At 44.8% G+C, this 26,104-nt stretch overlaps 1 protein-coding gene across 8 annotated transcripts in view; it reads left to right on the top strand.

Moving 5' to 3' along the window:
* Nucleotides 1-1,816: 1,816 nt before the first annotated feature.
* Nucleotides 1,817-26,104, top strand: part of AGK (acylglycerol kinase) — a 49,688-nt gene continuing 25,400 nt past the window's right edge. The window contains exons 1-6 of one of the 8 annotated variants that reach the window (XM_075602622.1): nucleotides 1,826-1,889; nucleotides 3,732-3,835; nucleotides 14,828-14,971; nucleotides 20,089-20,128; nucleotides 21,276-21,355; nucleotides 25,277-25,352. In XM_075602622.1, the coding sequence (XP_075458737.1) occupies nucleotides 14,862-14,971; nucleotides 20,089-20,128; nucleotides 21,276-21,355; nucleotides 25,277-25,352 (306 nt within the window). In that variant the 5' untranslated portion in view covers nucleotides 1,826-1,889; nucleotides 3,732-3,835; nucleotides 14,828-14,861. Of the gene's footprint in view, nucleotides 1,890-3,731; nucleotides 3,836-13,329; nucleotides 13,420-13,440; nucleotides 13,502-13,538; nucleotides 13,788-13,826; nucleotides 13,947-14,827; nucleotides 14,972-20,088; nucleotides 20,129-21,275; nucleotides 21,356-25,276; nucleotides 25,353-26,104 lie in introns of those variants that run through there. The other 7 variants (XM_075602623.1, XM_075602620.1, XM_075602619.1 and 4 more) reach the window with 7 other exon arrangements.

Here is a 26,104-nt window from a genome sequence, read left to right as displayed (position 1 = left end):
CGCTCAGGATTCTGGGCCAGAACCAAGCTGTATTTTTTAAACTGTTTATTATATGCTGCTTTGTTTCGTCTGGCAGTGTGTTAGTAACATACATCCTTGTATGTAAAGATGTGTCTGATTGCCTGTCCATGTTTTTCACGGTTTCTATCTTAAACACGGACATTCATTTTTCTTTTACCATGTTTGGTTCTGGTGGTGTGTTACTGATCCACCATTAGTGCAGAATAAATGAGCACTTCAGAGTTAGCTGGTACCTTTTTTATTTGGACTAACGATTGATATTATAAGACAAGCTTTCGTGAGTTCTCCTCTCTTCCTCAGGTCAGCGATGCTGAGTAAGGCTACGACTCCAGTGTATGCTGCGGCACGCGCGCCTGCCGACACGGCAGCGCGTGCACAGATAAAAGCCGCAATCTGCGGTCTGTAGGGAAGCGATGGGATGTGCGGGGGGCGTGGCCATGATGGTGCGCAGCCATGATGGGGCATATCTGCCCTTACATTGGCTGCCCGCTGATCACGTGATCGCGGCATGGGAAGACAAAATTCTCATCTTCCCCGCCAGCGCGATACGTGAGCGCCGACACAAGAAGCTACTGGGGCCTGCCTGATAGAGGTGTGTATCTGGTGTGCGGCGAGCACGCCATAGCGCGCGCTGCAGCGGCCACTGAGGACCTGGCCTTCCAGAGATTCCAAGAGCTTAACAGAGATGTAAAAAAAAGGAATAACCAGACAGGGCATTATAATATTGCATTCTTATCAGCGAAAGCGAGTTTCGCTGAGAATTTAATGTGTTTCTCTATTATTTGATCTGTATCTTCAGGGATTTTGGATCGTTCCAAAAATAGCCCAGCTAAGAGTAAGCCCAAATTTCAGTTTTATCATCTCAAAGCAGTAATTACGGACTTCTTCCCAGAAGTTATACCTTTTTGCACATTCCCAGAAACAGCGCCCGGAGTCCCCAGCGCGGTAATTCCCCAGCGCGGTAAGTCCCCAGCGCGGTAAGTCCCCAGCCGGGGCTGAGCACTCCTTGCACTTATCATTATCTGTTATTTTTTGGTGTACTACTTACTTTGTGAGATATGTTCCATGCATCATCTTATATATCGTTGTTATAGAGGTAAAACTCATTACGTGCTTTTTTGGCAAAAACTCACTAAATGCATTACTTCCTGACTTGGAATTTCTTGATATTTCTATTGAAATGAAGTGCCTATTTAGTCATAGTTCAGAGTTAGCAAAACATAAAACTCATTAAGTATGATTTTGAAATAATGTCAGAACATTAATCGCCTTTTCCTCGGTACGCAAACAATGTAGTTAATTACTTTTACCTCCACAGCGATGATATCATCTCTTGATAGATTGAGGCAGGGATTAATTTTAACGTTTTATTGAATAATTTGCCATTTTTGTAACCCTCCTTAGGTGTTCGTTTTAATCCTGATCTTTTCTGGTACAGTTCTACATTGTAGAAGTCGAAATCCTTTGCGACAATGGTAAATGTATCAAGTGATCCAAAGGGTTTCCGAAATCTACCTGAGAGAGCTGTCCACCTCTTGCACATAATAACCCTGACAACAGATATGCATAGAAATGTGTATATTCATGTTATATTTTTCCTTAAGATATGGGAACACTGGACGGAATGATCCAATTTATTTATAAATAGCTGATTTGTTTCAGGCTTTTTTTTTTTTTTTTGCCCACAATGAAAATGGAAACTCAGCCATTCCTTCTCGGAAAGCGATACTGTTGACAGTTCATGGTTCCAAGGTTCAACAAAGTATCTGGATGCCCCTCCTTCTCTTACCGTGCACCTCACAACTGGAACAGTCTACCGGAGACTCTCACAGCCGCCACTGGTCTAAATTCTTTCAAAACTAAAGCTGGTCAGTAACTGTTACATCCGCCTATAATATATATTATCTGTAACTCTTTGTGAAATGTCTTTAAATATAATGCATAACCCTGTTCATTTACTGTAACCATGTATTGTTATCATAACTGTGCCCAGGACATACTTGAAAATGAAAGGTAACTCCCAATGTATTACTTTCTCGGTAACAAAAGAGGGAACCCCTGCAACTATCTAAATGTAAATGTGTCGGTGCTCCCTAGGTAAGTGCATATAACAACAGACCGGAGAGAAAGAACCTAGTAAGGGCACTCTAAACACATAGGTGGTATGGTGAACACTTTAAAACATACACTTTATTCAAATAATTTAAAATAATGGGTGATAAAATAAGAATTAAACGTTTAGATCCTTCATATGAACACTGAATGTGGTGTTCTGGGTCAATGAATGCTGACTGCAAATATCCTCTATTAATGTATGTTGCAGTTTGGACCAGTGAGTATGGTGAGTCACTGTCCAAATGAACCAAAGCACCCTAAATGTCGCTGCTGTAACAGTATGTGCCACAATGTGGGTATAACATACTAACTAGGCACACATACATAGTAACAACGGTAGTGCTGACTCAGATCAGGTAGGTATAAAATCTGTTGTAACAGTATGTGCCAGTATAAACAATCCCTAATACGCAGAATATACAGCACTCTAGCATACATAAGGAACCCTAGCCAGGTCTGCCAAAAAACAATGAGGTAGTGTGACTGGCTGAATGAATGGGATCCTGGCTAATAATATAGCTAGTACAGAGCTAGGAATACTGTAGATAGATGATAGAACATAGGGTCTGTATATAATCAGCTCAATATCACTACCTAATGAATATAGCCCTAGGGGAAGTGATTATGAGTCTAGGGAGCAAAGCAATAAGTCCCTGACCACAATGTGGGTATAACATACGAGGCTCACATACATAGTAACAACGGTAGGGCTCACTCAGATCAGGTAGGTATAAAGTCTGTTCAGCGTCTCTCAGGTAGGTGGTGTGTATGATAACCAATCTATCTATAAGGTGGTAAACAGTACTGACCCAACACCAACTCTGTTGTCAGAGTTGATCTCTAAAGGATCAGTACTCAGGGAGGTAGGAGATAAATACATGGTAATGCTGAAATAAATAAACAGCTTCCTGCTACCGTGTGACAGCAGGGAGGAGAAAGGTATTACTTTCTCGTAAAACATTTTACAAATAAAAATATTTCTCATTAAAGGAAGCTACAGCAAAAACATTGTATTCCATACCAATTTTTTCCTGCTCCTTTGCCAGGTTTTATATATATAGCAGCAATGAGTGGGTTCTCCTTAATTTCCCCGGGATTATTTTTCAGTGGGCTGTTCAGTGTGTTTATTAGATTTAGATCTGGGGAAAATTGTTGGTCATATTCTGTATATGTGTATATGTGCTCCTGTCGGTAATGCAATCTACTGCATATCTTAACACGGCAGCCTCGTTATAGTTCTTAACATTTTAGAGATTAACCCCTCCATTAGTTTTTACTTTTTGAAGTTTTAAAATACTGTTTGTGTTTGTTTTGTAGTTTAAATTAACTTTTTACGTAACCTCCACTCAGGAATAGAGAGTCAGTATGCAGTTTGTCCTTACGTAGTCCCTATTCAGACTTTTACTCCACGGAATGTACGTAGTATTTTTATTATTATAAGTTGACCGGCGTCTGAATTCCGGTGTTACAGCGCGTTCCTCCCCTGCTGTTCTCCTGTGCTGCTCTGCTCCCGCTCCGATTACGTCTTCTCCTGACGCCCCCCGCTCTCTCAACTAATTCCCTCCGCTGACATGGTTCTCTTCTCCCTTCGCCAGCTGTCTTCCTCCTGTTCCGCTCCCATGGTCTTCTGCCGCCGCTCCGGTAAGCGTGAAGAGGGGGAAGGGGATGTCGGATAAAACGGAAAGTTGGATAACCGAAGGTGGGATAATCAGGACTCTACTGCATAACTATTATTGAATATTTCTCTTTATGTACATAAGAAAATAGAGGGAGAGGTCAATCGCGGGTGTAGTAGAATAGGCCTGGGTGCTCCAAGGTCAAAAATCCAGATACAAAATATTGCTAAATAAATCTGGCACTACTCAGGACTTCTTGCTAGTCAACAAAGTTGATATTCTAAGATCTTATTATTATTTCACATGTAGTATGTTATCAGTATGCCAGCTGAAGGTTCTGGGTTACAACCAATAAGAGATAGTCAGTGGGCTCTTTCCTGCTCTCACACTGGCAGACGTAGGTACGATAGGTACACCTGGTAGTAAATAGCTACAGGACCCAAAATACATCTGAATTTTTCGTCCCAGGATTCTAGGGTGGCTGTCTTGGATTGGTGACCCTGGGAGAATCTTGGATTGGTGACCCTGGGAGGACCTTGGATTGGTGACCCTGGGAGGATCTTGGATTGGTGACCCTGGGAAGATCTTGGATTGGTGACCCTGGGAGGATCTTGGATTGGTGACCCTGGGAGGATTTTGGATTGGTGACCCTGGGAGGACCTTGGATTGGTGACCCTGGGAGGACCTTGGATTGGTGACCCTGGGAAGACCTTGGATTGGTGACCCTGGGAGGACTTTGGATTGGTGACCCTGGGAAGACCTTGGATTGGTGACCCTGGGAGGACCTTGGATTGGTGACCCTGGGAGGACCTTGGATTGGTGACCCTGGGAGGATCTTGGATTGGTGACCCTGGGAGGATCTTGGATTGGTGACCCTGGGAGGACCTTGGATTGGTGACCCTGGGAGGATTTTGGATTGGTGACCCTGGGAGGATTTTGGATTGGTGACCCTGGGAGCACCTTGGATTGGTGACCCTGGGAGGACCTTGGATTGGTGACCCTGGGAGGACCTTGGATTGGTGACCCTGGGAGGACATTGGATTGGTGACCCTGGGAGGACCTTGGATTGGTGACCCTGGGAGGACCTTGGATTGGTGACCCTGGGAGGACCTTGGATTGGTGACCCTAGGAGGACCTTGGATTGGTGACCCTGGGAGGACCTTGGATTGGTGACCCTGGGAGGACCTTGGATTGGTGACCCTGGGAGGACCTTGGATTAGTGACCCTGGGAGGACCTTGGATTGGTGACCCTGGGAGGACCTTGGATTGGTGACCCTGGGAGGATCTTGGATTGGTGACCCTTGGAGGATCTTGGATTAGTGAGCCTGGGAGGACCTTGGATTGGTGACCCTGGGAGGCTGAAGAGCATTGAGACTGATTGCTGATCACTCTGGCTTCTGCTTTATCTGAAATAGCACAACCCTTGTCCTCAAGAAGAAAAAGAAAAGCGATGGACATGACAGAGAGATTAGCGATGAACACTATGCACTTTTTAATGAAACTGACTATCACAAATCAATGTTAGTTGCTGCCTGACTGCAGAAAATAAAAGAAAGATATATATATCAGACATTTTATTTTAGATTTGCCTTTTTTTGTGTGTGTATTTGTTTCAACGCTCTGAATAAACGTATGCAGACTTTTTGTCATTGATACGCTATGCCGAGTGGGATTTAGAGGGAAGCCGTCACAAGTCGGCCACTGTGATTTCCATCATTGAAATACCTAACGAGATTAAAACACAATAAATGGTAGAATGGGAATTGGTTCATTTTAATTTAATTTTTTTTTTTTTTTTTTTTACAAAAGCAAGATTTACTGGCCAATGGACTTGTAATGATTTACTGAACTGGTAATGAATTCTAATGAATATCTTGCATCTATTATAGCCGTGGTAATTGAGTATAATTCAGCCAGACACTGAAACAAACAAAACACCAGATAGTTTAATTTATTCCCCACTCTCCCCCTGCAGGCGTAGCAAGAGTTTGAATCTTCTGACATTTCCTGAAGCTAAACTGCGCTTAACATTTTAGATTTAAATCCAATAACACCTTTAGGTTAAGTGAATGCCAGAATGGGTGATCTCAATTTGAAAGTCACTTTTTTTTCCAGACGGTTAAACTGCCTTTCCTTGTAGCAATTCAGAAGCTAAAACCTGTATTTATTGTGAGAGAAATGCTGAGGAGGGAGGATAGAGCCTCTTTCGGTCAATTTGGGACATATTTTAGTACCCAGTCTCTCTGCTGCAGCCATTGCTTTGTTTTGATTGTGTCCTTAAAGAAAAACCTCCCCCTCCTCCTCCTGAGAGAGAGACAGTGGGGAGGGGGAGATAATGGGGCAGTGAGAGAATGAGGGAGGAAAGAAAGAGAGAATGGGGAAGGGCGAGAGAGAATGGAGGAGGGAAGGAGAGGATGGGGATGGAGGGAAGGAGAGGATGGGGATGGAGGGAAGGAGAGGATGGGGATGGAGAGAATGAGAGGAATGATAGAATGAGAGGATGGGGATGGAGAGAATGCGGGGAGGAAGGAGAGAAAGAATGGGGGGAGGGAGAGAAATTCTGGTTACCCTATCATAGATTGCAAAACATTTGACACTTCACGTGTCTCTCTTTTTCATAAAACGTGTGAGGCTTTAAAGCTGCAGTTCAGGCAATATCCTGCATGTGTGTTTTTTTTTAATAAATCAGTTCTGTAGTAAGAAAAAATACTTTTAGCATTTTCTGTTTTAAAAAAATCAACTTTGAAAGACCAATTTTCTTGTATTCTATTTTAACAGCCATTTACTAAGGCACTGCCCCTTCATGTCCCGTCACAAGCCCTGGCACACCCCTTTGTCAGCCCTGCCCTCCCTCTTGCACATGTCAGTGCAGGAGTGCTCATGAATATTCATGAGCTTCCACTGAGAGACAGAAGCAGAAAAAAAACAGATCCCTTCACTAATTATGTCACCAAATTTTGCCGATCAATACATGGAGAACGAATTGACCGGCAGCTATACAGTTCTTTAGGTAATTAGAGATTGCCCATATGAAACTATTGAAGTAAAAAAAATAATTAAAAAAAAAAAAAGACTGAACTGCAGCTTTAAAGACTCCCTTAGACCACGTGTGCACAAACATTTTCCTGTGCCCCTTGCCTGCTCTCTTACCCCCCACCACCCCCCAGGCTCGCGCCCCCCTCCTAACCTTGTCTCCAGCGTTCTGTCACGTTGCCATGGAAACACAACGTCCTGTGACCCCGACATTTGACGCTGCTATGCCACGGCGCCACATCGCACGAAAGCCGTCGGATACAAGGTAAGGGAACTTAGAGGCCTTGCTCGATCCCCGTCTCGTTCATTTTTAGCCTCAACGTCACTGGAGTCTCAATGTTAAAAATCAGCACTTTTCCATTAAAATTAATTTTTTGGTCCAGAACCCCCCAAATCCCACCGATTTTGGTCCTTGGAGGTTGTCATCTCTACTTAGAACAAGCGACGCTCGGGCTGAAGCCCAGATTAACTGAACTATGTTAAAACAGCACAACGTGACATTACCTACAACAGGAACCATCTTTATTTCACTGAGCTAGCTACTTTCTCTCCCTCCCTCCCGGCTGAGAGTAACACCAAAGTTAGGAATGACTTGGATAATGTAGAGTTAACCTTATGAGACCTGAGTACATGTGGAATGAGTATCATTTAGGCTGCAATGAGCTTACTTGCATCACATTTGAAATAACGGTTGCAAAGAAGAAACAAAACCTTGTAACTGGCATAAAACTTGGTTGTACTGTCGTGGCAGCGGGAGTAACTCTTCCAGCCTGGCGTTGGAGGGTGGCCCATCTGACCTGGAAGTTGGGCCAGCCATAAATCGGGTGCGACATGTATGAATGGTACAAAAAGTATGGAGGATAGACAGTTTATACGGGATTACGTCACCCCTGGTGCAATGGGAACAGGGAGGGACCCTACCCCTCCACAAACTCAATGAACACAGAAAAGGGAAGTGCCCAGCCCTCCAAAAATGAATTAAAAAAATAATGGATATGCCAATTGATATTTTAATATGTAAATAAATGTGTATGGCAATGTACACATATGTACAGTGTGCGTGAAGTGTATATATACTGTGTTGAACAAAAGCCAAACTACAATGGAAATATGTTCACTGATGAGATCATAAACCACAATATATAATGCAGCATGAGGGTACGGAGGGAAAGAGGGGGAAGGGGAAGGAGGGAAGGGAAAGACAAAGGGTATAGGGGAATAAGGGGTTGCAACATTTGGGGGGGGTGAACCTGTTCTCAAAGACAGATAAGATCAAAGGTACACTTCCCTTAACCTCTACATCTTTTGGGTTTAAGTATCACCTCTATGCTGACGACACACAAATATACTTTTCAACACCCGACCTTACACCTGCTGTACAAACCAAAGTTTCTGAATGTCTCTCTGCTATATCATCCTGGATGGCCCTCCGACGCCTTAAACTCAACATGGCTAAAACAGAGCTCCTCATACTTCCTCCCAAACCTGGCCCTACTACCTCCTTCCACATTACTGTTGGAACTACGATCATTCACCCAGTAGCCCAAGCACGCTGCCTAGGGGTCACACTCGACTCCTCTCTCACATTCGCCCCTCACATTCAAAACATTTCTAAAACTTGTCGCTTTTTCCTCCGCAATATAACAAAGATACACCCTTCCTCTGTTGCTCGACTGCTAAAACTCTGACTCAGGCCCTCATTCTCTCCCGTCTTGATTACTGTAACCTCCTGCTGTCCGGCCTCTCACCTGTCTCCCCTACAATCTATCCTAAATGCTGCTGCCAGAATCACTCTACTCTTTCCTAGATCTGTCTCAGCATCTCCCCTCATGAAATCCCTCTCCTGGCTTCCGATCAAATCCCACATCTCACACTCCATTCTTCTCCTCACTTTTAAAGCTTTACTCTCTTCTGCCCCTCCTTACATCTCAGCCCTAATTTCTCGTTATGCACCATCCAGACTCTTGCGTTCTTCTCAAGGATGTCTTCTTTCTACCCCCCCCCCCCCCACTGATATTTATAGGAAGCCTAATGCGTGTAATTCCTATCTCAGAGCCGACAGCAATCATTCCAAATTTCTCAAAAAAGGTATACTCAAAGGACAATTTATAAGATTGAAACGGTTGTGTTCAACAGAAGAATCATTTGATGTTCAATCAAGAGATCTTATTTCCAGATTCAAATCTAGAGGTTATAATATATCCCATATCACAGATGCTTTAAATTCTGTTAAACAACTATATAGAAGGGACCTCCTGAACTCCTCTAGAAAGAAACCACTACAAGAAGATATGGTTACACCATTGTTTATTACCCAACAAAGTAGACAGTCAGATCGTATTCGATATATCATACACAAACATTGGGACACTCTGAAACTAGACCATGATTTGGCATCTATTCTTGACAAAAAAACAAAATTTGTTTTCAGGAAGGCTAAGTCATTGGCCACATCACTCTCCCCTAGTCTATTTGACTCTAGTACTAATTTTAAAAGGATTAAGAATATCCCTAAGGGATTTTTTCCATGCGGACATTGTGGGATCTGTAAATATGCTAATAAGATTAAAAAAATTACCAGTATTAATCCAAAGGCTGAGCATATTATACATACCTTTATCAACTGTAATTCTAGCTATACAGTATATCTTTTGAGATGCGGATGTGGGAGGGGTTACGTGGGTCGCACCATTAGGCCCCTCAAAAAAAGAATCATGGAACATATCCGTGCAATTAATAAGAGGTATCAATCCCATCCTGTTTCTAGGCACTTTTCAACATGCCCACAGGGGACCATTAAGAACTTTTCCTTTTCAGGGTAGATCATATACATGTCCCAACCCGGGGAGGAGACAGGTTGGGCATACTAAATAGAAAAGAAATGTACTGGATGTACAGTTTGGACACCATGCAACCCTCTGGTATTAATATTGACTGGGAATTGAAGCATTTTTTATAATCTGTCATCCATGCTCATATATAGATATATATATACATTTTTTGCTATTTATGTTTTAGATTAATGTATATCTTCTATTAGACTTATATTTTGATTCATATATTTTTTCTTTTTTATTCCTTATTTCCATTTTATATATACACATTTATATATATATATATATCCTTATTATCTGGTATAGATTAATTTTACAAGATATATTACATTTATAAGATATGTTACCTGATGATTATATTTATTATTAGTTTATATAAACTACATTATTATAATTATTTATCTAGTTTACATCATTTAATAGAATTATTACTTATTTTCCAGTTATACACAGGTGACTACTATATATCATATGTACTTTTTTGTAATAGGGTTTTTTATCATTTTTCTTTTAATCTATTTTGTATAAATTGTTTATAAATATTTGAAGACTTCACTAATTATGTTGGTTAATCACATCACGATTTATGTACTTATTCATTTATTTATATAATTCATTTTTATTCTATATTATATATTTTCACGTTTATATATTGGTATATACATATTATACACTTTTATATATATATTTAGTTTTATCATTATGATAAGTTATTAGTTATTATTTAGCATTAATATATGTATTTGATTAGGTTTTTTCATATTGTATTGTATATATGTGTTTTCATTATATTGACATATTTCCTTAATACTTTGTTGCTACAATGTTTATTATTAGTCTTCTTTTTTGTTATTTTGTTTACTGTTATCTGTTTTATTATCTCAGGTTCTCGCAGTCTCATATTATGGTCAGGGTTATGATAACATCCTCTATTATAGACCCTTGCTTCAGCTTCAAATCACAGCTGATTGCATAATTCATTAGACCATCATCTAATTCATTTGATTTAGATCAGGGCGTATACCTTATAGTGACCACTATATAGTCTGACACTGGGAGAACCTTAGTACTCTTTGATAAAACGCCTCCACGGCGGGAAACGCGTCAGAGTTTTTTTAAACCTTGTGTGTTTGTCTTTTTGGCCATCATGCCCAATAAATAATTATTTTTGCCCCAGCCCCTTTCTCCATTTTTGGCAGTGCTCCGCTTTTTTCTCCTTTTCTTTTTTTCTACCCCCTTTGTATCTAAAGCCCTCTCCCGCCTTAAACCTTTTTCACTGACTGCCCCACACCTCTGGAATGCCCTTCCCCTCAGTACCCGACTAGCACCCTCTCTATCCACCTTAAAAGACCCACCTTAAGACACACTTGCTTAAAGAAGCATATGAATAGCACTGTGGGTATTCTGAACACATGATACATAAAGCTTGGCCGCGTGCAGACGCACTTACCAGAACTCCCTCCTACTGTCTCTGTACGTTCTACCTACCTACCAATTAGACTGTAAGCTCCTCGGGGCAGGGACTCCTCTTCCTTAATGTTACTTTTATGTCTAAAGCACTTATTCCCATGATCTGTTATTTATATTTTCTGTTATTTATTTGATTACCACATGTATTACTACTGTGAAGCGCTATGTACATTAATGGCGCTATATAAATAAAGACATACAGTACAATACAATGATAAAACCTCCCTAATGCGTAGGATATAAATATGGTCCCTAAAACATGGTATACAACCTAAGAGATTGGGGAGGCAACCCAGTTCAGCACCATAGTCAGTCTAACTTGAACAAGTCAAATCAGAGACAGCCCAACATGGCACTAATGTAATCAGGGCACAATACACCAACCAACGCTAAGGTTCCTTCTGGAGAATATGGAATGCCTGAGCCAATCTGAGACAATGCCCATGGCTAACATGCCCATATAAGGTTACGTTGAGTTCTGGTATCTGCCACGTTCCACATTCTCCAGGTGTACATCTGTACACCTTACAGATGTAGCCGTTATTGCATGATAACACATTACTGCTGGCACAAGTTTTAACCAATTATTGTGCCATTCTCTGTTAAATGCAATGGAGTCGCCGGTTGCAAAAGAAGTGCGATTTGTGCGCCATATTACGCTATTTATCGTTCAACGGCTCATATTCAAATGAATAGGACTTAGGCCGGGCTAAATGTTAGCCTCCTTCAGTGCATATGGGCCAATAATTGGTGTAATAATAATGGTTACATTTGTATGTTGGAGGAAATCTCTCCAACAGGAGACAGGAGCGGAGCACAGCCGTAAAGCAAAAGAGGACAGCTAAGGTGGTGACTAAAAAAGTTTATTGAACAACAGCTTGTTTAAACTTTTTTAGTCACCACCTTAGCTGTCCTCTTTTGCTTTACGGCTGTGCTCCGCTCCTGTCGGAGAGATTTCCTGTACTTCATTGCCGGATAGCACGCCGGGCGGCTGCAGCGTTCTTGGATGACATCACCGCCGGTCATGTGACCGCCCTCCGCGACGGTGCAGTTGCGGGAGGGTTGGCGGTGCAACGCGGTTCATTTGGAGATACAGTCTGCATAACAGTGAGTTGTACCAGAGCAATACATTTGGTGCCCAAGGCTGGGCCAGTTGCAAAGAGAGAGTATATATACCATTTGACACTGTGTTCTTACTTACCTCATGACAGCAATTATACATACGCAGCGGCGGCTATGCCATTTTCTGTTGCACCTGATGGGTTAACTCTGTTTACCTGATTTAACTCTTCATCTGTATGTTAACATCACTTTAAATGTAGCTTAGTGAACCTGAGCCTGACTCCCTTATCCAACATGTTGTGATCCTGCTTTCATGCCCTGGAGAAGGGTTTAGTCCAGGGGTCGACAACAGTCTTGAATTGAGTGTGTGCATGGGGGAGAGAATTGAGCATGTGTGTGGGGGGGAGGGGGGAGCGAATTGAGTGTGTGTGAGGGGGGAGAATTGAGTGTGTGAGGGGGGAGAATTGAGTGTGTGTGGGGGGAGAATTGAGTGTGTGTGAAGGGGGGAGAATTTAGTGTGTATGTGTGAGGGGGGGAGAGAATTGAGTGGGCGTGTGAGAGAAGTGAGTGTGTGTGGGGAGAGAATTGAGTGTGTGTGTGTTAGGGGAGGTCAAGTGTGTGTGTGTGTGTGTGTGTGTGTGTGTGTGTGTGTGTGTGTGTGTGTGTGTGTGTGTGTGTGTGTGTGTGTGTGTGTGTGTGTGTGTGTGTGTGTGTGTGTGTGTGAGAGCGGGTGAGAATTGTGTGTGAGGGGGGGGGGAGAATTGAGTGTGTGTGTGAGGGGGGGAGAATTGAGTGTGAGAGTGTGTGAGAGAGGTGGGTGAAGATGAGAGAGGGGGACAGTATCATATGTGTTGTGGTTCTCAAAATATTTTAGTTTAAAAAAAAAACCCGTCTGTTCTTCCTCGCAAGATTGCGGACCCCTGCTTTAATCCCACTGATTAGAAACTAATATGTTCCCCAGCGCTGGGATAAGGCATCGTTGAGTATTACGGCTCAGAGTAGAGGAGCGGAGAGGTGTCAGCCAAGAAATACAACCAGGAAAATAAAGAGACGCAGCGATGGCACCCGGTACTTTTTATTTACCGCTGCACAATGCTTTGCTAGCAGCCCCTCCTAAACCTTTCGTTCCTGAGAGTGGAACTTCTTGTCCGGGTGCCGGTTTCTGGGGGGGGGGAAGAGAATCCAGGACACCGGAAGTGACTGTAGGGAGGTCTGTGTGCTGGGACCGTAGAGGAGCCGGCAAGGAGAGCAACGTGAGGTGAGGTGAGGTGAGGAGAGAGGGGCAGAGAGAAGAGAGAGAGCAGGGTGACAGAGAGAAGAGAGAGAGGGCTGAGCGGCAGAGAGTGAAAGGTGACAGGGTGCAGAGTGACACAGAATGTGAGGGAGAAGAAGAGAGCAGAGGGAGAAGGAGAGTGTGACCAAGGACGAGAGAGAGTCGGAGAGAGCAGAGTGATGGGGAGAAAGAGGGAGAGAGTGGAGTGACCGAGGAGAGAGTTGAGAGACAGAAAAGCAGAGAGCAGGGGGACGGAGAGACAGAACAGAATGTGAGAAGGCGAGAAGAGAGCAGGAAGAGTGCAGGGGAGAGAGCAGAACGATGACAGAGACAGATGAGAAAGCAGCGTGACAAGACAGCACGGTGAAAGAGGGGGGCGAACATGGGTGTTAAAGAGGCAGTATGACAGATAATTGGGAAAAAGAGTAGTGGGACTGATGAGGGACATGGAGCGTGCAAATAAAGCTTTGATTGAGACACGAGGAGGAGGGGACACTGTGCAATGGCATTCAATTCCAAAAGGTGTCTGCATTTAACGATCTGCGCTAGTTTCTCCTTGCAGTCCGACTTGTGGAAGTATTAAGGTCACCTTTACTGAGGAGCACACAATTGCTGTACTTTATTCCGATGAGGCTGTTTCCATGCATTGATTTTGTCTGACTGACCGAGAGCAGCATGACCGGCAGAGACAGTGGTCAGACAGTCTTCAGTAGCGACTGGAATACAGCAGTGCTCAGCCTTCTCCTTATATTAATCTTATCTTCATATTAACCTTTTCCTCAGGGTACCGCAATAGATCATGTTTTGAGGATAATCTACTGATATTACATTAAAAGAGCAGTGCTTGTTCCACCACGCATCGAGTTATCAGCTGAAAATGATTTTAAAAAGACCTCAATTCCAAAATACTTTACCTCCCTTTGCAACTAAGAGAGCAGAGAACACATTGAATAATAAGGAACAGACTAGTTTAACGCAGATTGTCAACCCTTTATTTTTTTTTCTAGTTTTTTTTTTTTTTTTGTATAAAAAGGCTCATCCTGCATTAGTGTATTCACATGGCAACTACTCTGATTTATTCTTCTTTGTTCCACCCCACCATGCAAGCTTCAGATACTTATCTAAGACCTAGTCTTATCCTGAGCTTCATAAGAACACGTGGCCTGGTTTAGGACTGAGAACCAATTTCTTGGTGCTTGGACTGTGTAGTGAACTTTAAATGACCGCATAAAATGTCAACAATAACTCAGTGTCAAGTTGTCCCTTCTGCAAATTGCAGACCCCAGTGACACCTGCAGATGTTAAAATGCAAGATCATTAATTCCCCTGAATGGGGCCATGTAACCAGTTTCCAAACTTTATGCGACGTTGCAGCGTTCTCACTGAACTTTCTTTCCTTTTAGTTCCCTGTAAGGGGTGTATCCGTCAGCGGGCGCCATGGCGAGAGTTGTCCGCATCTTTAAGACTCTCAGAAACCACTGGAAGAAAAGCACAGTAGGGTTTTGCCTTCTGGCGTACGGAGGCAACTGGATTTACGGCAAACACTGGTGAGTATTATTTCCTCTGCCAACTTCCAACTACCGTGCGACATTTAGTGGCTAAATCTTATCTGCCATAGTACAAAGTAAGCACAGATTCAAAGCTTGCAGTCAGACCACGGCAATTTAATATCACAATAAAAAAAACAAGCAATCTAAGGCTGCGTCCATAGACACTGCAGCCACGTGGAGGCTGAGGGAAAGCGAGTGCTTTCCCTGGCCTTAGTACGCTCGCCGTCTGGGGGCGTGTCTATGGGCGGGACAATGACGCCCTCATTGGGCCAATCGCTCACGTGACCGCCCTATCGCGTGAGAAATCAGTTTTGACTGATTTCACGCGCATCGCACGCCCCCTCCCACGCGCGCGCACGCTTTATAGACGCGATCATTTGCCTTTAGGCAGTATGATCGCTCAGCATGCGGATGCGTCCGCACGATCTGCCCCTCTATGGACGCAGCCTTAGGGATGTCAACCTATGAAGACTGAAATTTGTGAGATTTAGGGGATGTGGACCCTACAATAAATTGTATTTTTAATGGCAAAGTGCACATTTTTATCAGTGGGACGCTTAAAAACAGAGAGCCTGACTGCAAATCAGTGCGAGAAGACATGTCTGCAATCTTTAGTCACTTTTGGGGTCTTAGTTTTTGGAAATGCTGGAAGGGATTAGCAAAATATAGAATTGTTGAACCTTCCACCACATAAAATGGAGCAGTATTTTTAAATATACTTTATTTATTTTTTACTTTTAATATTTCATCAGTAAGAGCTTTGGAGTGGGTGTTACAATATTTAACTAATGTTAATGATGACCCTGTTTGCCGCACTTTAACATTGTTATCTTGGCTTTGTTCCTTTTTTGTTTTCATACTAATTGGAAATGTCCCCAAACAGATAAAAACAAGTAGCTGATCTGTTTGATAGACACATTTGTCAGCAGATCAAAATAAGTCATATCTTACATTACAGGGTGTCTGAATCTTTCTAAGGCCACGTCCAGCCTTAGCGGGAAAAAAGGCCGTGCCTCCAATGAGGACGGCCATTGAGCACGCGTGCGCTGGGGCGACGGCGCGTCTGATTTGTTCACGCAACAAAATAATTTGATTTTGCCGCCCGATGGCCGGGTCACGTGCGTGGTGCAGCCCCCCATCACGCAGTCCTACAGGCCACGGTTCGCTTCTAGTACAGGCGCGGGTGACGTCTTGCGCCCGTTTTCTATCCGAGGCCTCAGGAAGCCTTTCCCACTGCACATTCTTTGACCAGCGACGTTGAACTCCAGCTAATTTTGTTGACCACTGCAATTTAAACATAAGGTGCGGGGCACTCCCGACGCTTGAATAATGTCTGTGCTTTTCTCCACACCAACAAATAATCCCTCGTGGTCCAAGAGGCCGCCAGGCACATGTACAACCGTAAAATACTAGTGGCCTTTATTGGAGCAATACTCAACATTTCAATCCCATGTGATCACGAGGAAGATTAAGAAATTGGATCAAGACATTGAGCACTATATTTTGATCTATATATGTATATCTTTATTTATATAGTGCCATCCATGTGTAGCACTTCACAGCAGTAATACATGTGACATAATATAACACATAGTGGCCATAAGCGCTTCAGACCTAAAACAATAGGACAAGGAGTTCCTTCCCCGAAGAGCTTACACTCTAAACTATATAGTACCAGCCTGTGTACGCATGATATTATACAAGACATTGAGCACTGTATTTTAAGCTATATAGCACCAGCAGGGGTATGCAGAGATATTATGCAAGACGCAATACAGGGAGGAATAATACAAATAACAGCAGAACGCTTAAAAGTAAAACATTGGGGAAAAGGTGTCCCTGCCCCAACAAATTCCTGAATGTTTCAGCCAGTGTGTGCGCCTCTGGGCCTGGGAGAAATACATTTGTTGATCACTCAAGGGGTTAAACGGGCTGCGGGAAGCTTCTCCATGCCAAGGGAGAGTGAATAGCAGAAGAAAGTAGGAAGCAGCATGCAGGCGACGCCTCCCGCTGGGGTCTGACAGCCCTGTAATTTTGTCATGAAGTACCTGCAGAATCAGACTCGGCGAGCCGCTGCCACCGTTTTCTTTCCATCATAAAGCAAATGCCTCTCGGAGGCGATAATTGTCCCGTCTTGTTTCTCATTTTCCCAAAGACCTGCAGTTTTTTTGGGGTTGGAGTGGAGGGCGGGGGGGGGGAAGATGCGGAGGGGGGTTCTTTTTTTTATTAGATATGTTATGTTCTTATCCCCCTTAAGGCCTGTTCAGCTTTTTCTTTTTAAGCAGTGTATGTGTTTGGAAGCAGCTGCATTGAAACCTCTCGGCTGGAAATAGAGCACCAAGCTCATCTTAACCCCTCTACCACCAGAAGGACCTGAAACTAATGGCTTTGAGTGAAGGGCTTAAAGATATGACTATATACAATATATCTATATCAATAACAAGAAGCGCAGGCTCCATAGCGTAACTATATCAAGGGTGCGCAAACTGGGGGGCGCAGGGTTTACAAGAGGCCCCTCGCGCTTCCCGAAGGCACTTAAATTAAATGCCAGGGAAGTGGCGCTGTGGCGGACGCTGCAGGGACAAGAGCCACCCCACAATGGGGCCGGGCCCGCTGCGAGGGGGGGCCGCCGGGCTGCGTCGTCAGAAACTCCTACTCTCAAGAGAATTGAGATCAAGACTCGCAACGGAGCGCTAGGCCACGCCCCCCCCCCCCCCCCGGCGGTTCAGCCAATGAGGACGAACCTGCTGTGTGACGTCACGGCCGCGCCCCGTCACGCGACCCCCCCCCCCCCCCCCGTCTTTCCCCCTGCAGCTCACTGCAGACCGGGGGACTCGGCTGCATGCGCTGCCAGCCTCGCAGGTGCGCGTGCAGCGCAGGCACAGGCTGTAGCTTAAGGCCTGGGACATAGCAGGTTCAGCCGCGCTCCTGCTCTGCCTCGCCTGCTCAAAATGGAGCTTTTTCCTGTCATTGCAGGCGAGGCAGTGAGAGCGTTCTGGGGGCGGGGCGGAGCGGAGGCGTGTCTGGGGGCGGGGCGGAGCGGAGGCGTGTCAGGGAGCGGAGGTGTGTCGGGCGGAGGCGGGGCGGGGCGGGCGGAGGCGTGTCGGGGCGGAGCGGAGGCGTGTCGCGGAGCGGGAGGCGGGGCTAGTCCCTCGCTCCCATTGGATGTGAGCGGTCACGTGACCGCTCACATCGCTTCCCCGAGCGGCAAATTTGAAACTTGCCTGTCTCTGCAAAGTTTCTGAGCCTCCGCACGCATCAGCACGCATGCGGAGGGGGAAACTATAGCCGCGCTGATGACAGATGCAGGGGGTTAGTGCATCTGCTCAGCCTGGCTCAGCGAGGCTGAACCTACTATGTCCCAGGCCTAAGAAGGTAATGGGGAAAGGCAGGGTTGTGGACCTGTCTGATACAAATATCACTTGTGAGCACAGTCATGTATTTGCTGTACACTGTACAAGGGTTTTTGGCACCTTTGTACTCACAATAACTTTCTTTAAACCCTAGGGGGTAATTCTAGTCTGAAAACAACCAGAATGACTGCTTCTGTGTGGATGTAGCTCTATAGTGGTAATCCGGAGTAATAGGTGGTGTTTGATGGAGGAGAAGCAGTGTGACGTTAAAGTGAAGCCAAGAGCCCTCTGGTACATGTGTCCCTTAGTGCAGTGTTCCAACAGTGGGGGGGGGGGAGACACTTAATGGGGACTCAGTGACTGGAAGGATATACACACTGAGGCCCAGATGCACTAAAGGGTGCTGAGCTTTAACCCATGAGTGGGAGTAACGGCGAGCTAAAGCTTAGCAGCTTTTCGTGGATCTGGGCCTCAGAGATACAGAACGTGGCAAAAACACGAGAGACACGAGGCCAGATATAATGCCAGAGTAACAAGTAGTGGTTTCTCCGCATCAGTAGCACTATTAATATATTCCTTTATGGGGGACCCTTACTGGGTTATTGCGAGGGCTTTGGTTGTTTTGCAGTGTGCCGGAGTACAGAATCGGGCAGAACCATTCCATGTGTCCGGTATTTGGGGAAAGTTTTTATAGGAAAAAGTAGGCGTTCCTAGATGCTTAAAAAAAAAACTGAAGCCTTTAATTGATTTCTTAATTCTTTGCAGGGTTTTTTGTTTTGTTTTGCATCATCATAAACTTCCTACATAAACCTAAAGAGTCAACCTGGTTTACATGGGCCAGCCATATATTGGGGATGGACTGGAACAGGGGGGACTAACTCCGCTTTTAAGGATATCCCTGCTACGTTACGGGTGGCACAGTCGAAGACTGAGCCACTTGCATTGAAGCAGGGATATCCTGAAAACCTGACCTGTTGGTGGCCCTTGAGGACTGGGGTTGGCCACCCCTGGACTAGAGCCTAAAATGTGATTTTTTTATACTGTACTTTTATTTAAGAGAAAAACACAGTTTAGATGCTTTTAAGAAGCCGGTTCTGCTGTTCAGTTTTTCCTGACCTACCGTAATGAAGCTTGTCTGCCTACGTTTGCTAAGCGGACACATCACGTGCAAAACCAGGATATTTAGGAGCTTTAGTCATACGCGACTAAGAAGCCTGCATCAGTGTGCGATGTGGACGATTCTTACATTTCACTTGTGTCAACAGTGGTGTTTATGTAGGGAAAACGTGGCCTGGACCTGAAGCAAAGTAACATGATTTTAGACCTAAACTACGTTGAATAATTCAGCTGTAAAATAGCATTTCCCCACTCCCAGCTAGTATTCCAGTCCCATTCTTAATACTGTAATAATCATTACATGGAGTTTCTTGTTGATCCCTAAAAAAATAAAGGTACTGGGACTCTGTCCCCCCAAAAACATAGCCCTGAACGCGGACGCTTGGCAGACACAACCGGCTTTCACATGCAAGGAGCCCAGCGCTGATTGAAGCAGCGACATACACAGCCTCTTATATTGTATTCCTGAGCCTTGCTCAAGAAGTTACTGAATTGAGGTGAGGTTATTAATGCAAACTACAGATCCATATCTAACATTTCTCTCCCCCCCTCCCCCTCTTCTTCCCTTGCCCCCCTCTCTTTCCCATCCCCTCTCCCCCCCCCCCCCCTCTCTCTCTATCCCCCCCCCCCTCTCTCCCCTCACAGCGATAACATTCTGAGGAGGGCGGCCTGCGAAGAGGCACAGGTAAATTTTGCAGACGCCAACCGTTTCATCCATTCGTGCCATCTGCGACTGGGTTGCAAAACCAAAGCTTGTGGCCTTACAAAACCCCACCTTGCTTCATGTACATCCGATTCTCAGGCGGTTCCTTTTTAAGCCAATCAAACCCTCTTAGTCTCTGCAGAAGTCCCATAGAGAAGGTATGTCCGGCTGCTTTAGGTATGGAAAACACTGGCCATGTTTCTTTCAGTTTTAGCAATTAAGGAAATACGATGTCGTCCCCCACAGTTCCGCATACCTTCTGCACACCAGTTTTGGCATTGTGAGGGATGCTAAACCCTACTCTTATGCTCCCCTTAGTAAATTGAGAAGCACTAGATGACAAGTCATTGGATTTGGATGGTCGCTGTGATTTAACCCCGCTAACCTGTTAAATAGTATCTCTCAAGCAATAAGGCTCTCGTAAGTTAGGCAACATTGTATTAAAAGCAAATGGAAAAGGCTAAATGACCAGTGAGCCGTAGTAGCAGTTTAAGAAACCACACAAAAAAAATCACGACATTTTTACAGGTAATTTAAATATAGCATGTATTTAGTGATATACTGTACATTATTTGAATTCTGCGACCTACTAAATATAATTAAATAAATCTGGAGTCCTTTAACATTGGAGGGTAAGGAAATAATCACTAAAGAAAACATAGCAGACTTGCTTTAAAAGTTTTTAATTAAAAAGATGCAGTCCAAATACGAACACCCGACAATAAGGTTATTGCAATTCTATTTTTCTACCAAAACGACCAAACTTTTGCTAAACTAAATAACATTCCGTAAAAAAAAACCTGTTGATTTCAGCTAATCGGCTCCGTTTCATCTCGCATGTTAATACTGTTTTTGTAGCCAGTCTAACCACTTTTAGCAAACGCAGAAAGTCTTTCTAACCGGCTTTAGTTTATTTATTTACATTTACTGGTTTTGTGCCATGTTCTGTCATATCCAATTTAATTTGGCTGTCATAACCGCATAAATGTGTACTAGACGGCCAGAAGAGGAAATAGGGGGGTCCTGATACCGGCATAACTGGACGCGCAAAGCCCCCAGCCCCGCCTCTGCGTATCTTCATGCACAGGCAGGTTCTCTGACTTCTGCTTCTGACATCCCTTGTTTTTAGGTCTTTGGCAGCCAGCTCATTCACCCCAGTGTTGCAGTGAAGAAAGCAACAGTGTTCCTGAACCCGGCAGCTTGCAGAGGGTGAGTAAGGACTGTGCACACTGCCGGCACGTTCAAAAGGCGTGCTGGAAAACAGGAAGCGTGCAGCCCGTGTGTATCCTGCGTTACTTACAGGTTGCCGATTTTATTTATTTATTTTTAAATGAGTGTATTGTGTGTCCTACGAGGGCAGGGCAACAAGCCAAGGGCAAAGGAAACCTATGGTAATAACTACTTTCTTCCCTCTTCATTAAAGGTGCAATCCCACTTAGCAGGTCAATAAAATGTCAGTGTAATGAGCTTCCTTCGAAACATTGAATCACCCTAAAAGTAACTGTTTTCGTGCACCCTTTTTTTTTTTCTTTGCGTTTGCGGAATTCATTGATGTCTGACTCATGATGGCTTCATAATTACTATGCAAAGATAAAGCAATATACCTGTTAGTTTCAGGACCGAACAAAAAACATTAGATCAAGATTGAAGAGGAAAAAAAACCCATGGAAATTAGGATTTCAAAGTGCCCCGCTACATTTAACCTATCAAACATGCCTTGAGAAAGAACACTAGCTGTTCGAAACGCGCGGGAGGAGGTTTTTCTTGTCTTGTCTATGGACCGTATCTGTTTTTATGTAGTTTAATTAAAGTTTTTTTACTTTAACCTACTGGTGAGTACTGTACCCTTAAGGAGCGGCTGCCTTTTTTGATCCTTCACTTTGTTGCTATCACACATGCCACCTTGGTCCTTGGTTGTGACGGTGCTCGTCTCCGATCCGGAACCGGACCCGCAGGGCTGAGGTAGGGATGCAAATTAACCGACCAGAGCCCAGGGACAGAGTCCTGTAAGAGTATCCGTAGTCGGTAAGCAGGCAGGAGGTCACGGCTGGCGGCAGTGGTGCAAAGTCCAGGCAACGGGCAAAGGGTCAGGGCAGGCGGCGAGGTCGGGGTCACAGTCCGGGGTCAGCAACAGGGATTCCAAATCAACCGGCTAGCCTCCGGAACAGGGAAGCCGCAGGGATGGCTCACGAACAAGGAAGGCTCAGCAACCGGAACAAGGAAGGCTCAGCTACTAGAACCTAAGGTGGCCAGGAACACAGGGAAACATATACAATGCTCAGGCAGGGGCTGGAAGTCACTGGCTGCTATTTAAGCCCTTGGACAGGTGCAGCCAATAGAGCAGGCTGCCAGTAATCAACATGTTCACAGCAGCCAGGTAAGGGCGGGTTCCAGCCAAAGCCTGGACTGGAATCCTTACATTGGTTTACTTTTAATCCGAAGAGGGACAGATCAATGTAACGTTGTCATTGCCCCATAGCGTAGTTACTGCATCCTGAGCTCTGACACGCCAGGCATTTACTTCTTGCTTGTTTTTTACGAGGGGAGGGGGTCGTTTGCATTCACATCATCTGGTGACGTTGTGATCATATGTCGCAGCCCCATCGGCGCTCAAAAGGTTGGCCCCTTTGCTGCTGGGAGGTCTGCGCTGCTATGCAATGTAGGCACCTTTTGCCAGTAGGAAAGTAAATAGTACTGGTTCTGCTCTGAAAAGCAGCTTTTTACTCTCTGTCTAGACAAAGCCTGCGGTATATTTCTTATGTAAGGCTTTGCAGGTGTCTTCTTCATTCTCTCAAGTTTTGTTTTTTGAAATCCTTTGGCATTACAATTAATCTATTTCCTGGGCGTCTTTCCATGTGGGCACACGCTATGGGACCCGCCGCTTCTTCCTACAGGTAGGGACTAATGTTTGTGTAGGCCGATAGGCTATCCTACCTGGTACCCTTCATGCCTACAGTATTTTTCTCTTTACCTCGGTGCTGGTTCCTGGAAGGATTTTGTCTTCCCTGTCCTTCCTTCCTCCCCTGGATGCCGGAGACCAGGAGAAGGGCACGGGGTATTAGTGATCCCCCGGAGAGCACTGCCGCTGATCCTTCAGCTTATTCTGCACGCTCACTACAGGAACCGCATGGGAACGAGCGACATGCTGGTGCGACATGCTGATGCGCTGAGTGATATCGGGCATTGGACTTAGTGGAAGCCCGATACCTCCAGAGCTTCTTATGCCGGACACTGCAGCTCTGCATGTTACTCAGCAAGGAGAGAATGCGTTTTGCTTTGGAGTGTCCTCTGTGTGTAGCCCTTCAAAGTAATAGCTACGTGTGTAGCCCTTTAAAACAGAATTCAAACTGGAAGGGTCCCCTGGACCTGTAATACGCTGTTTTTAGCTCCAGGGACCAACCCCATGTTCCCGAGATACTTACATTTTGAGTTGCCAGTGGTCATTCTGGACACTCGAAGATGGCTGCCACGGTCATCCAATAAGAAGCCGCAACATTATCACGCCGATGATGTTGCAGCTTCCCATTGACCCTTGTGATCCTAGCCAATTTAGCGGCCATATTGATTTCCCGAATCTGAGATAAACCACTGGCAACTGAAGACCAGTTTTTTCGAGAACCCTGGAGCTAAACATAGCACAGTTCAGCACTAGCGGAAAATTGAAAGGGGGGGGGGGGATTGGTGAGGTAACCCAATCAGTATATTTAGGTTAGGTCTGATATAGTGTCAGGGTTGTGACTCTGGGAACTGAGAAGTGATGAGATTGTGTGACCTTTCTCACCTGACTGTGGGTAGACAGGGTTATTTAAGAGTATACTGATTGGGGAAGAGGGCTCCGTTTAAAATGCAGATTGGTAGTTCCAATAGGGCAGGGGTGGATAACTGCAGTCCTCAAGGGCTACTAACCGGTCAGCTTTTAACCGGTCAGCTTCAGCACAGGTGGCTCAATCAGTAGCTGCCGTGGACTGAGCCACTGATTGGACCACCTTTCTTGAAGCAGGGATGTCCCTAATACCTGACCTGTTGGTGGCACTTGAGGGCTGGAGTTGGCCACCCCTGCAATAGGGGTACTCAAGGCAGCCATGTCTCTGATAGCAGAAAATATAGAGGGCAAGAACCATCCTCGGCCTAACAAATTCATCCCTGACGCTAAGAAAAAGTGCTCGACTCTAGCTAAGCACTTTTTAATGTAAGGATTGCAGAGCCTTAGGGAGCTAAACCCAAAATAGCTACTCGCTCCGACCATAAGTCGGTACAGGTAAATTAAAACAGCCTGGGGATGGGTGCACCTAAGGGAAAGGGATATGGCAGAAACAGAGTGAGATCCTAGAGAGAGTATCAAAAAAGCCCCTAAATGCTGTGTGCTCTCAATCACCCAAAATAGCAAAATGATAACATGCCACACGGGTGGTGGTATCCCAAATGATGGAACTATGAAGGATAACAGAGAGGCTGTAAGGTGGAACCTTTTGTCCAGATACGTGGGAGAGGCCTGGCGTTGAGCACCCCTGGGCTACTCGGTGAAGGTGGTGGACAGAGTGGAAATCTGCAGAGCAGAAACGTGATCCGTACGGATTGCAGAGTTAATGTCCAAGCTTTGGCAGAAACCACATGTTGGAGAGAAGTGGTACAACCGTGAGGACTGAATGTGGTCCTCCCTCGTTCTGCTCGTACTGCTATGATAATTCTCATAGCATGTGCTGCCATGGGAAGATGCCCAGGAAAGAGGGAGTTTACTTATTCGCTATGCGCTCTTCCTGTAGGCATCCATTGCAGCACATGATTCCCTCCGTATAAGAAATGGCCCTTTTGTTATGTGGTGAATAAACTTGATTGTTTGCATTTTTGTTGTCTCTGCTTCACTGTCTCTGTAAAGCCAAATGGAATTATTTAGACTGTATTTAAGAGAGGTCCCAGGTAGGACATCCTCTCTGCTTACACTGCATGACTGATCCCTATCTACTGTATATGAAGAAGGGGCATCGTCCCTTAGCATGTGCTGTCATGGAAGTCTACAGGTAAAGAAAATAGTGTCGGTAAATGATCTGTTTGCTAGAAAAAAAGATCTCGCCTTCCTACGGTACCTTCCTTCTTTCCAGTAAAACATGTATGTTGCCCCTTCCTTTCTAGCAAAGCCAGGAACCTCTTTGAGAAGAATGCTGCTCCTATACTGCATTTAGCCGGCATAGATGTTACTGTGGTAAAGGTGAGCAGTTTGTGTGTTTATCTATGTACCGTATGTGGCTGCAGCAAAGCAATGTAAATTGGAACGAAAGTTAATATGTGCGAGTAAGTTAACCCACTAACACAGGGGTGGCCAACTTCAGTCCTCAAGGGCCACCAACAGGTCAGGTTTTCAGGATATCCCCGCTGCAGCACAGGTGGCTCCACCAATGAGCCACTGATTGAAGCACATTCATTATGGCTGATCCACCTGTGCTGAAGCAGGGATATCCTGACAACCTGGCCTGTTGGTGGCCCTTGAGTACTGGAGTTGGCCACCCCTGCACGAACAGCGTATATCCCTCCTAATGCGAAGCGAGTAAAATGATTACGCCTATGGAATATCCCCATATGGGATGTGAATTAATTAACCCCCATGCTAAAATACCCCCTTGTGATGAATTAGAAATGTTGCCTGCAAACTGTGTGTGCCCCACTTGATGAGCTAATAATATATTAACGTAATTTACTTCTTGACTAACCTACCTGACCTATAAGTCTCAAATCTGAAGTGAGTGAGTAAACCTTGGATGTCCCATTTGACAATGGAGTAATATAACCTGTTAACTACACTTCATACACCCCTCGTCTAACCAACTGAACACCATCGTTCTAAATTAGGAGTGCGTAAAGCAACTCGCCAGCACCATATAGTTTCACTGCGGGGAAATGTAATAGAAGAACCCCAATTATCCCTAAATAGGAATTCAACTAACCAATTTCCATATGAGAAAC

The sequence above is a fragment of the Ascaphus truei genome, chromosome 5, assembly GCF_040206685.1.
Source record: "Ascaphus truei isolate aAscTru1 chromosome 5, aAscTru1.hap1, whole genome shotgun sequence".
NCBI classification, from domain to species: domain Eukaryota; kingdom Metazoa; phylum Chordata; class Amphibia; order Anura; family Ascaphidae; genus Ascaphus; species Ascaphus truei.
This window is presented reverse-complemented; position numbering and strand designations above follow the sequence as displayed.